General features: G+C 47.3%; 1 protein-coding gene across 5 annotated transcripts in view; it reads right to left on the bottom strand.

Annotated features, from left to right (window-relative positions):
• The window catches only part of DNAJB6 (DnaJ heat shock protein family (Hsp40) member B6), a 71,127-nt gene that overhangs the window by 26,038 nt on the left and 29,513 nt on the right, over positions 1 to 15,576 (bottom strand). For all 5 annotated transcript variants that reach the window (XM_068549774.1, XM_068549777.1, XM_068549776.1 and 2 more), the window contains exons 6-8: positions 10,757 to 10,888; positions 9,302 to 9,443; positions 8,750 to 8,820 (exon numbers count right to left, since the gene is read on the bottom strand). In XM_068549774.1, coding sequence (XP_068405875.1) covers positions 8,750 to 8,820; positions 9,302 to 9,443; positions 10,757 to 10,888 — 345 coding nt within the window. The remainder of the gene's footprint in view (positions 1 to 8,749; positions 8,821 to 9,301; positions 9,444 to 10,756; positions 10,889 to 15,576) is intronic.

Here is a 15,576-nt window from a genome sequence, read left to right as displayed (position 1 = left end):
AATGTAGATGACTCAGACATCCAAAAACGCATCACTGGCCCAAGAGAGGATTCAAATATTCAGGGCCTGATAAGTGCCTGGCACACGTGATGCTGCCTCGCTCTCAGGGGCTCAGTGCTGGACACACGCACACAGAAAAGCATGACAGGACGAGGCCCACGCAGATCAACGGCCGGAGGACGCAGAGACAAAAGCAGGGGCAGAGGCGAGGAAGAGCAGGCGCGCCGTTCCCAGGATGGGGAGGAAAGCAAGGCACGGAAGCACGCGGGGAAAGCTCGGGAGGCGGCACCGACCACGACGTGACTTGAGTGCGGCAGGGCAGGCGTCAGGATGGGACAGCAGGCAGGAAGAGCGGCACACGGCCAAGTCTAAAGCGCCTCGCAGGCGACTCTAAGCAGGCAGCGACTTAATCTTCGCTGCCAGATTGCGGGCAGGCGATGCATGAGACTGACCATCAGATGGACCGAGACGGCGGTCACGTGAAGGGGGACCGAGTCAGGAGGGGCCCAGGCTCTGGCAGGAGGTGGGCGGCGGTGCTGGCTGCAGCCGTGCGGACACGGGAGGAACACGGACCGAGGGTAGAGGTCAAGGAGACAACAGCAGGAACTCTCCTGTCCGAGCCCCTCTGAACTTAAGTCCTGCACAGAATCCACACCAAGGGTCAAAAGCTCCTGTGAAGGGCCGGTGGGCTTGGCCTCCCCACCAGCACCACAGCTTAGAGCGTCCTTCGTGTTACCACCACAGAGGGCGGAGCCCCTTAACCTGCCCTGAGGCACCCGCCAGCCCTGCAAGCGCCCGCCTCTCCCGGTGGGTTAAGGTGGGTTAAGGCATCGCTCGTTTGTCTGCGGAGACAGCTGCGGGGCAGGGCAGCTCAGCAACCTGCTCCTTGGTCGGGGGCGGGCGCTTCCTGACGCACCACAGCACCCCGGGATGGAGGGCATGGCCAGGCTCGGGAGGATGGGGCCCCGCACTCACCCGGAAAGTAGGGGTGTCACAGCTCTGGCCAACAGCGCCTGGAGCTCGGATCTCACCACCACACACCCCCGGGGGTTGTACGCTTCGAGAACAATCACGACATGGAAACCCAGGGAGGCAGAGGCACAGCCAGCCACCGTCCCGGCCTCCTGACCCCGGCACGTCACTCTGCTCTCGCGTAGGCGGCCTCGGGTCGGGCCCCAGTACCCTGCCCTCAGGAGCCGCAGAGCCCCAGGCCCCACTCCTCCGGCAGAGACCACTGTCTCTGGGGCCACGTGCCCGCTTGGCTGAAAAGGGCCCCGAGAGAAGCAGGGTGAGGGTCAGGATCTACAGAGAGGAAGGAGGGGCGAGGGCTGTGTGCTGTCGGGGACACTCCTACCACCGGCTCCATAAAGGACAAAGCAACGCTCTGATGCCCGGAGCACCCGCGCGACACAGGCCGGCCCTGAGGGGCGAGCCACCCGGCTTTCCTGCTCAGTCCTCACTCAGGCTGCAGGGACCCGACCGCGCGGCTGAAGCACGACTTCCATCAAGATGACCAAAGGGGCTTCCCTGGCGGCGCAGTGGTTAGGAATCCGCCTGCCGATGCAGGGGACACGGGTTCCAGCCCTGGTCCAGGAAGATCCCACGTGCCGCGGAGCAACTAAGCCCGTGCACCACAACGACTGAGCCTGCGCTCTAGAGCCCGCGAACCACAACTACTGAGCCCACATGCCACAACTAATGAAGCCCACGCGCCTAGAGCCCGTGCTCCGCAACAAGAGAAGCCAGCGCAATGAGAAGCCCGTGCACCGCTACAGAGAGTAGCCCCCACTTGCCGCAACTAGAGAAAGCCCGCACGCAGCAACGAAGACCCAACGCAGCCAAAAACAAAAACAAAAAAAATGACCGAAGGCTGTCGTAATAAACAGTAACTGAAATAAATCATCAAAAAGAATAAACATTCTAATTTTGGTAGGATCTTATATTCACAAAAATCTTATTTTCCTAAAGACACAGTTTAATCCACATAAAAATCTCGAGTGATTCTAGTTTCTTCTCAATATTGACACCCGTTAAAGACTTACTAAAAAACCATATTATGTAGACTAAGCGGCCATGTGCCATGAACTCGCAGTTGTTTCATCAAAGCTCTCCACCAGTGGACACCACATGACAGAGTGCAACCCGGGCCAAAAAGAAGACCCAAAGGACAAGAGAACACAAGTCCTGAACAGTCGCGTGTTGAATGAGATTTAGTAGGTATTAACACTGGCAAGAAATCTGGGAGAAAGTTGGGTGTTTTTAACACATACAAACGTTCCAAGTAAATTAAAGAAGCAAACATACAAGTGAAAGTACATGAAAAAAATATGGAAATTTTTTAGTTGTGGAACATGTAGGACATTAAACAAAAGGCCACCCCAAAAGCCACACAGTACGTCAAATGAACACATGACTGACAACTGAAAAGGAAAATCACTTTAAGAGAGCAAAGGACTCACAAACAATGATGTAACAGGGGCCTGTGAAATCAGGGAACAACCGCAGAAAAACAGGGATACCCGCCATCACCAACCAAGAGGCTCCACCTCATCCAGAAACCAGAAACATGAATTTTAACAACTGTTAACAGACAGCATTAACAAGTACGCTGGTAGGCACACACTCTTGGTGGAAAGTAACTTATGACTACCAGCTTCAAATGCACGCATCTCTCCCCCCGCCTGTTCAACCTCCTCTAGGCCCCCGACCCAACAGAGCCACTCCTACAAGGACACGCACGCCACCCAGACACCTCAACGATCACAGGAACAAAGGGATGCCGAGGCTCCCGGGCTGCAAAGGACTCTCAGGCCAGAGCTGCGACGGGCGCCAGCAGCCCCAAGCCCAGGCCACCGGCTGCACGGCCGCCCCAGCCAGGCACACGCGACCACAGCCATTCCAGAGGCAGCGGGAACCCAGACCCCGCCCGGCAGGCGGCCAGCAGCCAGCTCCTCACACACACGAGCACGGGTCAACTGTGCACGGACCCCTCAGGCAGCCCACGGAAAGGGGAAGCGCAGACGTCACGCGCGGAGAGCACCTCGCCTGCCCGTCCGGCTCGGGGTCCCGTGCCATCAGAGCCCTGGCGGCACCTCCAGCACGCCGGCGTGTCAGGTGAGAGCCCTCGGCCTGGGCGTGGGGCCGACAGCAGCAAGCGCAGCCCGGCAGCCCGGCAGCCCGGCTGGGTGAAGGCTCTGGGTGCCTCCTCACTGCGGCTGACTGAGGGGCGATGGAGGGGAAAACGTCCCCCCAAAGTGGAAAGACGGCAGCAGGAAAGGGTAACTCTTCCCTCGAAGCAAATGCAAACCAGAGGGAGAGGGAGCTGTGAAGCCCAGTGGACGAGGGGGCTCACCCGGACGCTCGGGGGTCTGGCTGCACTGGGCTGGAGGGGCCCAGCCGCACCCCGTGGGTCGCCCCCATCTTCCCCCTTGTGCAGTCACAGGGGTGTATGTATCGCCTCTTTGGTAAACGAAGACTTTTTCAGGAACTCCAGAAACAGTTTTAATGAGGAGGAAATCCCACGTCATCCCATTTTTAAGTATAAACGACTTGAAGAGGGGAAGTCGTTTGGCGGTATTTTTTTTGGTACAACCAGAAAAGAGTGGTTTCTGAATGGCTCTCAGCTGACACTCCAAAGATGCTGGGTGTGGTCTCTGTACGCTGCAGTACACGGCGTAACACACGGCGACCGAATATAACCCACTCATACAGTTCACGTGCCTTGAATATCTTAAATGACTTCTATTCCCCGCTGACTTGTGCCTGATGCTGGCCGTCCCAGTCAGAACTCAGTGTCCTCGGACACCTGTGCTGGTGGTCGTCCAACCAGGTTCCCTAGTGAGTCGGCTAACACATGTATGTAGGTAGGTAGGTACAGTGCGTATGATACTAAATTGTGCAACAGTGGAACTCGGGGTGTAACAGCTTGTCCACATGTGAAGATACTGGTACTTGATACCCTCTTAAGGAAATGCTACCTCCAGAATTTAAGCTGGAAAGTCACTGGAATTAGTGTTTCAAGAACAATAATAGCTACATGACTTTTTAGATTTTTGGTACATACATTAAGAACCGTGTGCAAACTGGAATGTCCTGTGTACTGATCCTCAAAACAACCAATACATCTCAACTATTGAAAAAAAAACTAGGGGAACAAGCCTAATATTAGTCTCTGAAGACTGTGGTCACGCTGTGCCCGCCCGCTGCGCCCACCTGGGGTGGAGGGACGGCCACCAGAATGTTGGGACGGCCCCTGGAAGGACCAAAGTCTGACCACTACTTCCAGGAAGGCCTCAAAGAGGCCACCTCTCCCTCCTGGCTTCACCGCCTGCAGTACTCTCACGCACGTCCACACCCTGCCCGCGGGCTCACGCTGCCATCCAGCTGAGTGGAGCTCCGCAAGGGCAGGGAACTCCCCGCATCACACGGTAAGCAAATGTGGTCTTCTCTACGAGACAACGGGAGAAAGAATGCGACACTGCTTCTCCTACAGCATGCCCAGCTCTGGGTCCTACAGCCCTGGGACATGCTCCAGGTAAGAAAGTCCGGTTCTCGTGATGTCCTACCAATGCCTTGAATGCCTTTGGGGACCAGGACAGGACAAGGGAAGGGGTGGGGAGAACAGCACGACGCTGCTGTGCTCTGTGTTCCTTTCAAGAAGCAAATCAACCCTATTGGGATAGAAAAGGACAAGTAATAAGCTGCTCTACTTAACTAGACTGTGAAACTGACCACCACCATGGACTATTCAGTGGTCCAAAGAACAAAGAAATGTCATAAACCAAGAAGCAACCCCCAGTCCTCCCAAACCAGACCTGGTGGTTACTCGGTACACTCGGACTGGGAGATACGGTGCTCCCAGGCTCAAAGGGCAGCATTCCAGGGGCAGAGTGGAAATGAGTGCCATGGGATGATTTATACAACAGATACTTAGGGAATGCTTCCAGCACCACAGGCTAGGGAGAAGCAGCAAGAAAATGGGCAAATCCTGCCCTCGTGGGGTCTGTATTCCTATGGAGGTTGGACTGCAGAAGAGGAGTCTTTGTTCCCTGAATGCTGGGGTCAGAGGGAAAAGGAGAAATAGTCATGGCTCTCCTCAAAGTGCAGAACTCACCCGGGTCCAAAACCTCAGTTAGTGCCTTTGTATGTAGTTTGGTAAGAACAACTTACAGAGTGCACGAAGCAAGGAACAAAGATTCACCTAAGCAAAGAACAAGCACCGGGTCTTCTGATGCCCAATTCCACTTCTAACAAACAAGACTCTCTCCAAAGTCGCAGCCAGGTCTAGTCTTTGGAAATCCATGATCACCATGATTTCTAGATTTCTGATTGACAGAGAAACAGCTGTTGTAACCTTCCCTCCTCTGACCTGTTCAAGTAGCAAGATGAAATAACTAATTTAGTCACCAAAAAAAAGAAAGAAAAAAAGTTGTCTTATCCCATTTTAACCACTAGTCATATACTCTACTAAATCTCCATCTAATTAACCCAATTCATTAGAATTGCAAGGAATAGCAGATTCAAAGGTGCTGAGACAAAAATCAGAAGTCACCCATGTGACCAGCTCTAAAAGCAGAAGCCTTAGGCTAACTTTAAGGATACAAGAAAAGGTGACTGAGGAAGAATCTAATTATTTAAGCAAATGTTTCTAGACTTGCAGCATTAAACCACCCACTCTGAAAGTACCAATCACCTTGAAAATAACTCAGAGGGAGGCAGAATCTCGTACCTCATTAAAAAAAACAAAAAAAGGCCACTGGGTCATACAGTTCAACCTCCACTTGACCACACCATACCAAGTGCTCAAACTCACTCCACAATTTTGTGCTTGAAAACCTCCTGATATAGTAATAATTATCCCATTATTGAACTTGCTGATGGCTAACCACTGAGAAGCAATAGCAGAGACAATTAAATGAATTACAAACTACTGCTGGATTCTCTAAAAAAAAAAATATTTTCATGTGAGTATGTAGTGCTGAAAGGAGGAAGAAGAGCAGCCCCTGAAGAGGCTGAGGACAGCTAGTGGGTAATCAAGCAGGAGTGGCGAGGCTTCAGTAGACAATAAACAAAGGGAAAACTGACTGGAAAGGTGCTGTCCCACGAATAACGTCCCTGGAGCTTCCCCACATCTGTACTGAAAACTCCAGCAGGCCAGACACACAGGTTACAAGAGTAACTTCAGGTAAGTCTAAAGCTTTCTCTGCAAACTTCTACAATGTGCCCTTTGTGGACCCTCAAGAGGAAGAAAGATGAGCTACCGGGGCAGGTGTGACCACTGGTATCATCTGTATCACAAAGAAGCAGTAACCGGGCTGCTAAAAGCAAACCTGGAACCTTTGAAACCTGAACCGAAAAGACAGGAATGAGGCAACCAGCCATCACTGAACTACATCAAAGCAACGGAGGTGCAAACCACAGGGAACAAGAAAACAGAGCATAAGTGAGAAAAGCACAGCACACTGCTGCCCCCTCAAGACTGTGCTCCAGGGAACTAAACAGAAGACCTCCATCCTGAGCGACTGTTACGATAACCCCCTGAGCATGGAGGAAACGAGCGCACACATGATGCGACAGCCCCGGCGGCGGGCTCACCCAGACAGTGGGCACCGGCAGTTTGTGGGGAGCTCAGTCTCCCGCTGCAAAGGCATTCAGGGCTACAGGAAGATTTTTTTTTTTTTTTAAATCAGAAAGTACAGGGACTAACAAATGACCAGACCTGTAACGTAAATTAAATGCTCTTGTTCCAAGTCACTCCTCCTGTGGGTGATACGACCAGTGCTGGAAACAACACTCACCTCACCGCTCACCTCACCGCTCACAGCTGTTTCACAGCACACCGGACTCAAGGCTGCAGGAACGAACCTGACTGCTTCCAAGTACTCAGGGAACAAGCCCCGACGTCAAAAGCTCTCTATCCTATTTCATTAACATTCCTATTAACGGACGTGCAGAATAATGGCAATTCTCACAGGCGGGAACGGCGAACATGTGGCTGTGATGCTCCCCTCAAAAAAATGTCACCAGAAGAGGTTCACCTTCCACCTGCGCCCTCAAGTGGAGCGACCTGCTCACAACCAGGGCTGCACTAAACCCGACCGTCCCAGGACATTCAGACGTGTAAAGCCAAGGTTCCAATGAAACGCGTCCTGGGACACCAACAACTGGGGGCCGGATGAGACTTCTCTTCGTTGACCTGGTGTCCCGAGGGGGCCATCGAGCCTGTTCTACCGAACGGTTCGTTCCACCCATCAATGAAAAATATAATCTCCAAGTCAGGGAACTGGCAGCTGTTCCTGTGAGCTTCTCACGTAGTAACAAAGAAACCACCTATCCTGACGGCAACAACGAAAGCAGACTTTCTGGTACTAGGGTTTCAGTTTGTGAAAGCAGATTCTACAGTGTGGTTTCCCGGCGTGTGGGGTGCCTACACCTCCTACTCCACAGGTTCTGCGAGCTAGGACGGCAGGCGCACGGAAGTCCCTTTCCTCGTCTTCCTTGGTCCAGCTGTCTTCCAGTACTTACATTCAAGTTCGCAATGTCTTTTTTAACACCTTCTTCTAGCAGTTTCACACTGCTTAGTTCCAAAACAAACTCGAGTGGGGCAGTATAAATACAATCAAACTCTTGTTTCATATTCCTCTGGCTGGAATTCTAGTTATCAATGGTTACCGTGACAGATTATACTGATTGAAAAACAAAAGAAACACCTTTATATTTGCCCACACCTGTATCATTCCATGACTCTACTATGCATATTATCTTTAAATGAGCTGGCATCAAACATAACCTAGAAAACAACAACATATTCTGAAGAATGGAAAACTGGACAGCCGTTTCCTCCCTCACCGAAGAAATGTTCAATAAATTGCTAATCATTATTCAACACTGATAGGAAAATTTTCATACACACTCCAAATACACCAAAGAACACACGTAACTGATGTCCAGCATCGGCCTTAGTGACCAGACACAGCAGGAATGAAAGGACTCTGGGAGCCCAGGCACAAAGTCACACACACACACATACACACACACAGGAGGCCTCGCCCCACTCAGGAAAGAATGCACCAAACACATTTGCATTTATTTTCTTTTTTTTTTTTTTTTTAAGCAAATGACAAAGACCCAGTTTACCAGCTTAACTTTTTAAACCTAAGCTTAACACATTACATATTTAAACAATTGTCAAAACTTACTAAGTTGCCAGCATTCATGCACAACTAGAAAACATCCTCAATTTATATTAAACCAGAAATGTATTACCATTAATGCATTAATATCTTTCACTACTAAATACTCAAAAAAATTCAAATTACTTTTGTGGAAGATTCGCCCTGGCGATGTTAACTTCACAGCAGGCTGACACTACTTGGCTCATGTTTCAAACACAATGGAAAAGCAGGTCCGTGCTGGTGTTAGTGTACGCAAGAGTCACGGCCACCTTGGATTACGTTTAATAAAAAAGCAAAGTGCATACAGAGATTTACAACAATTTTAAAGACAAAAAAAAAAAAATGGTCCTATCATGTGGTCCCAACAATAAACTCAAAAGTCTATGACAAGTAGGGCTCCAATGAGCTGTGTATAAATACTTTAGATTAAGTACAGTTATACGGAAAGTCGAGTTCGTGTGAAATCTTCAAAAAAATGTTCCTGTCAATCCTCCCATGGCGCGCGCCAAAGGGAACGCTCTGCTGCGCACGTGCGGCGAGCTACTTGTTATCCAAGCGCAGCAGCTGCTCCTTACCATTTATCGTCAAGGACTTCAGCTGGCCGTCTTCTTCGACTTCCACTCTCTCTTGACCATTCTCGACAATCCTGGGGGCGGGGGGCGGGGAATAAGAGGCATTTTAACATCTTGTTATCAAATAAGTAAACATATATGTGAATATACATGCATATTTTTACAGGACTTGCCACAGATATATGTGCAATTACTAATTTTGTGGCTGAAGCCAACCTGCTGAGGACAGACGTTTCTTAAAATCTGACACTGGACACAGGCACAGGCACTAGCAGTCAGAACAGTCACGGTTTCACTATGAACGGTTTCCATTTTACCATTCCAACACACTATTACCCATGAACACGGCTCTCAATAAAGGTGATGTCTAATATATAACACTGAGCAAAAATTCAGAAGGAAAAGCTCTAAATCGGAATTAAGATTCTCATGGTACCAGACAGACTTAACATACAACCCATATGTCACACGCTGGAGGGTGTGCAAAGAAAATGTGGCACCAATGAAACACCACACCTACTTATTCGAAATATGAACTAGAGAAGATCACAGTACCTCTTTGTAGTGATTTTTCTGCCATTAACCACTTTAGTAGAAGTTGATATAGATTTGTAGTTGCCCATCCCACCGCCACCAAATGCCGTGGAAGAGAATGAAGTGAGGCCCCCGTGACCTAGTGAACCAAAGGAAGTGAATCCTGTAGGAAAACAGGAAAGAAAGATTAGAGACTAGTACGTCCACTGTTGATTTAATGCACACATTTTCATCAGAGCCACAGGGCAGGAGGAACCCCCCCCTTTACAAAGGGTTCTGCTGGGCTTCCCTGCACTTCACCCTACTGAAGGGGAGCAACTTGGTGCCATGCATCTCACAGGAATGGAGCGAATTTCCCGCCACAGATGGGCAAACCCAACTTGCTTCTGACTTGCTCCCTGTAATTGTGACCACAGGGAATAAAAATCTGAATTATTAAAAAGCTGAAATAACTTTAGAAAGAATACCACAAAGAATTATCTGGAATAGCACGGGTCTGCAGTTCACGGACTAATTCTCAATTACATGGTGATCGACTACGGACACTGACTTCCACAGCCACACCAAAGCAAGCCAACTTCGATGTTGAGACTGCTTGCTTGTTGAAAGAACTTACCTACCTGTCCCACTCCAAAAGGTCCACATCACAGCACACGTCCCACACTCCCTAACAACTCTTCCTGAGGATCCTTAAAGGTAAGGACTGAGTCCCGTCCCACACACATTTCTTAAATGAAGTACTGTTGTGGTATTTTTAACCAGCTCTATTTTACTCTCCCTTACACTTGAGCACATTACATGGCCTCTAACGAAAGGATGTGCTGGACGGAAGTGCACCGACACCTGCCCTGGGTAACCAAGTCCAGCCGGCATTTGAGGAGAAGGGCCCTTCGCAGGTGCGCTGTGTGGGGACCTGTACAAGGAGCACAGCCAGTGCTCACCCCAGAGCATTTAAACAAAACTGAGCACCAGAAACACGGCAGCTCCTCTGTTAAGAGGAACTGGGTGAGCTTCAAAGAAAAGCTAAGATTACAATTCTTCAGGTGAAACACAGGGTTGCATCAGGCCGTGTGCATGTAACTGCAGCTGGTGGACGGCCTCTACATCAACAGCTAAGCTCCCGTGCGGCAGGGCGAACACAAGTGACCACGCCTCACCTGGGGACTCAGCTTGGCTCTGGTCACACACAGACCTCATTAAAGCCCCACCTCCTGACCCCATCAACCTGGACTCTCCTAAGATACTGGAATTTTTTTAACTGCTGAGGTTTGATAAAAAAGGATTTAGTGAGATTGTCTAAGTGGGTTATCTCACAGTTATTTATCTCAAAACACCTTACTCCTTCTAACCAGCAATTTCATTAAATGCTGGCCGCCTTTAACAGTTAAGATCAGAAGTAGGTTTTCAAGTATAACATTCTTGGGAAGATTAGGGAAAAAATGTAGGTTACTAAGCACAGATTTGTTTAGTTAGTACCTGTATCAAAAGAAGAAAATCCCCCTCCAAAAGAGGGAAATCCACTGAAAGCGGAGAAAAACGACCCCGTGCCTCGGTTCCGGCTTCCGCGAGGGCCCCTTTGATTCCCAAAGAAGTCCTCAAACCGGTCTTCTAAAAAACAAACAGAAGTGCTTTGTGAAATCTTGATTCAATTTTGCTTTTTCACAGGAGAGCTTCAATAAGGGTTAATGCCTTATGATACACTGTTCCATTAGGAACAAAAAACTTACCAAGAAATTACAACAATGTAGCCTATTGACAGAGCAGCCAAGAGTCCATCTAACCAGCACTTTTACTTACTTGTTTAATGCAACTAAAGCTAGAATACATCGGGGATTTAAAACAAACAAAAAAAACACAACACTATATATAAATATAAAACTCAAGGTCATTAATCTGCACTACAGACTTGGACAGAGAGCTGTTTTAACACAGCTTTTTACTGAAAGTTCTGGTAGACACTGTCCCAGCTGACACCATTTAAAAGGTTAGGATGATTTCACACCTAAGTAGTCGTACTGCATGGAGTCTGGGCTGCCTTCTCCAAAGTCATTCAGGAATAAAAACAAAAATGGATTCTTCTAACGTATTTACTTATAACGCAAGAGCATGCTGTAACAAAGTGAGGCAAAATTTAACAGCTGGTGATTCTGGGCCAAGTGCTAAGGAATCCCTTTTACTCTTCTGCAAGCCTGACATCTCAAAAAAATTTTAGAAAGGATTAGCTGAAGTCAAATCTGAATAAATGTTAATTGGCAGACACCACATTATACTTTAATAGAAAATTACTAACGTGAATAGGCATCATATTACTACCGGAGATACCAAAATGCTCCTGAAAATAAAAATAAGATTAGCCTTGACAGTTCAGGGGCTTTTTTTGGTTATTATCATCAATCAGTGAGCACCTACTGAAAACATGAATTATACAAACTTTTTAAAAAATTCACTGGGCTTTCCTGGTGGCGCAGTGGTTGAGAGTCTGCCTGCCGGTGCAGGGGACATGGCTTCGAGCCCTGGTCTGGGAAGATCCCACATGCCGCGGAGCAACTGGGCCCGTGAGCCACAAATACTGAGCCTGCGCGTCTGGAGCCTCTGCTCCGCAACAAGAGAGGCCGCGACAGTGAGAGGCCCGCGGGCCCGCGCACCGCGATGAAGAGTGGCCCCCGCTCGCCGCAACTGGAGAAAGCCCTCGCACAGAAACAAAGACCCAACGCAGCTAAAAATAAATAAATAAATTTATTAACAACAACAAAAAAGTGTCCATTAAGAATGATAGCTGATTTTAAATAAAAAAAGAAAAAAGAAAAATAAAAACAAGGACTCCTGATGGATGAGTAAGGTAGAAATGCATGTCGGGGAAAGAGAAAAGCAACCCATGACACACAAACTACAGAATCAGCACGGCATATTTTTAAGACAAGGCAAGAGTGACCAAAGCAGGAAGTTAATGCATTTGAGTAGTAAAATGAAAAGAAAATAAAAGTAAATAGAAAAGTTAACACACAGTGAGCACGAAACCAAGTAGAAACTGAGATTCATGGTGCACTCATGCTTACAGACAAACGTGACCTGAGCAGCGTACCACACCCCCAGGGTAACTGGCAGTGACCTGAAAGGATGTGCGAGAGGTTACGTGCGCTGTTGGTCACAGACCCCGAGGAATGACCAAGGACCAGGCAAGGCCAAGGCAGCTTAAGGAACGCTCAGAATGGGGGCGAGGAAAGGAGTGGCAAAACGACATGGCCGCACTCGCCTAGAGCCCGCGCTCTGCAACAAGAGCAGCCCCCGCTCGCCGCAGCTACAGAAAGCCTGCACTCAGCAACGAAGACCCAACGCGGCCAAAAATAAATAAAATTTTTTTAAAAAGCAAAAAAAAAAAAAAAACCTACAAGGCCTCTCTTAAATAAGCAAGCTATGCAAAGTACACGAAAACAGGCCTGAAGAAGCAAACATTTAGAAAACCTGGTCACTGGTGGCCTGTTGAGAGATCTAGAAAGAAGGCAGTGCTAGAGGGAGGAGGAGTGAACATGTCCGCACAGAGACCAGGTCCACCGCCCCACAGGGAACCCGAGCCCCCGGCAGTACTGGGCAAGGGCTGCTGCTGTGAACAAGGAAGCCCCAGGGCCTGCTGGTCTTGGCTTAATTCCCACTTCCACAGTAGACGCCACCGTTTTCAAACACAATTTTAAGAAATTCATTTACCAGCTACCTTGTGAACAGGGCTTACAGTCCCATTATTACCATATTTAGAAATGCAAGTAGAAAAATGAACCATAAACTTTATCTAGAGCTGGAGACATTTTGTAAATTTCTTCAGAGACTTTATCCTGTTCAAATAAAATACAAGCATTCTATTTACTAAGTCACCTTTTACCTTATTATCATGGCCTACACACCTGCAGTGACACATTCTCTATAGATCCGATCTACAAGATGGCAGATAATTCACATTCTTATGTTACAACCACCCACCTTAAGACACAGAAACATAATGCAACAAGTACAGTTTAAACTCACAGCGCAGTAATTTTCTCTTTCAAGAAGCAGCCGTTCGTTAAGAAGAATCTACAGGACCAGCTTTAGATTTTCACTATCCATATACGAATTCCTAAACGATGTGTTGTTCTGCATGCTCTAAAATTTTATTTTACACTGAATCATGTTGTTTGTGTCCTTCTGCAATGTTCCTTTTATTACTGCTGTAACAATTAGTTATGTTACAATTTAAGGTTCATACAGCAACTAAATCTTTAAAGGTTGTTCACAGGGCTTTTGAGACCAACTTAAACCAGTGTCCATGTGATACCACCACTAAACAAACGGTTTTAATTTGTTTACATGAAGCTAAATTAAGCCTTTCATAATTATAAAATCACCTTCTTCAGAAGCTACTTCAAAAGATGGTTGAGTAGTATGTTGTAAGAATAAGGCCAGCTAGCTTTTCAATTACATTTTCTTGTACTTTTGTATTCTTTTATTTTTAAAATCTTTTATCTTGCATATTTTTCTATTATACAGCCTAAATATGACTTTCTACAATTCAAGTAGTCACCGAATTTTAACGTGTAATTTCAGATACTACAGTTAACCCTAAAAATGAAAAGTCTCATTTGTAATAGTCATGGTGACACCAAAAAACACATTAAAAACAAAAGTCATGATTATAGCGATGTGTCGTTAACAGGTGCCACTGTGAGATCAGGCAAATCCTTATTAAGAGCTTCCCGTCACTGGCTGCTGCTGGTTCGGGGAGTATGGGTCACGAGCTTTTATGATCTTCAGGCCCCCAAGCTAAATACAATTTTTAAAGGCCCTTCAATCCAGCAATTCAATTCTACTTCAGGGAAATCAACTCACCAAACGTGGAAATAACTTTAACTATACTAAAGGAGTCCAAAGCATTTATAGTGAAAACTGAAACTTACCTAATTTTCCAAAAGAGTAAATGAATGGAGAGCACGTTAAATGCAAGTATTTGAATGGTCATCAAGTTTACGCTTTAGAAAAAGGCAGAAGAGAACATATATATATATATACACATCCCAACTATAATATCTGAAAAATGTTGACAGTGGACTTTCAATTGGTGGTAAGACAAAGGTTGACTCCCCCCTCCCTCCTTTTATCTCATTTACGTTGTCCAATTTCTTACGTTGAGCCTGTGTTATATTATTATTTTTGAGGTTAAAAGGGGCAAATACTGCATTTACTTTAGAAATAAGTTTTAATAAGACATGTCAACATAACCAAATATTCTACCAAGTACTTTTTTACTTTCACTCCCCCAGGGATACAGAACCACACAGCCAGCCGAGGTGCCTGATGGGCAAAGGGAATATGGACCAGGTGGAAGAAGGAGGTAGTTACAAACAGCAGCTACGACCACAGGCCCTGTTACAGAAACAAGGGCTGGAACTGCCGGGTGTATTTCCTCCTAATTTCGTTATGAATACTTTGTGCATACATGTTATTCATAAATACTAAGCACAACTTTGTTTTCTTGCCTCTTTTACCCCCTTATCACATCACATCACATCAAGTGCAGGCTTTGTATCACAGTGTTTCAGCTACAGGGCACCAAGGAGAAAGGTAAGTTCAAGGACCTGACCTCCTATTTGGGAGAAAGGTTAGCACATTCTCGATTACATGCAGGACAGCCATCGCGTTAGGCACGATTATGATCTTGCTATTGTCTCTATTTGGAGATTAAGCATGGTTCAAGGAGATAACGAGTGTGGGTGCCAAGCTGGGAAGGAGTGGACGGCTTCTGTGTGTCAACCTGAAGGGGCCACAGCACCCAGCTATTGGGGGCGTCTCCAAGGGTGTTGTTCTCGGGTGAGATGACCGCCCAGTGAGCAGAGCAGACTGGCCTCCCCAAGGTGGGCGGGCCCCATCCCATCAGCCAAAGGGCTGACTAGACCAGAAGGCCAACCCCCACCCCTCTAAACACAAGAGAATTCTCCTGCCTGATGGCTTCTGAACCGGAACACTGATGGCACTTCTAGCCTGATGGAGTCAAACTGGGGCATCAGCTCTGCAGATTTTCAAAGTGTCCATCTTCATAATCAAATGAGCCAATACCTTATACTAAATTTCTTCAGAAGAGAGATATAGAGATACACACCCTGTTGGATCTGTCTCTCTGGACAACCTAATAGAAGACTTTCTAAATTCTGTATCCTTGGTCATTTTAGAAGAGTCTTTAGCCAGGTCTTTATCCCGTAACAATGCTGTGCTGTGAGATACAAACATTACAGGAAACAGGCACATACCTATCCTATGATTTAACTCTTTCT

This window comes from Eschrichtius robustus, chromosome 8 (genome assembly GCF_028021215.1).
Source record: "Eschrichtius robustus isolate mEscRob2 chromosome 8, mEscRob2.pri, whole genome shotgun sequence".
In the NCBI taxonomy this organism is placed as follows: Eukaryota; Metazoa; Chordata; class Mammalia; order Artiodactyla; family Eschrichtiidae; genus Eschrichtius; species Eschrichtius robustus.
Note: the sequence above shows the minus strand (reverse complement) of the source record. Positions and strands in the feature narration are given on the sequence as shown.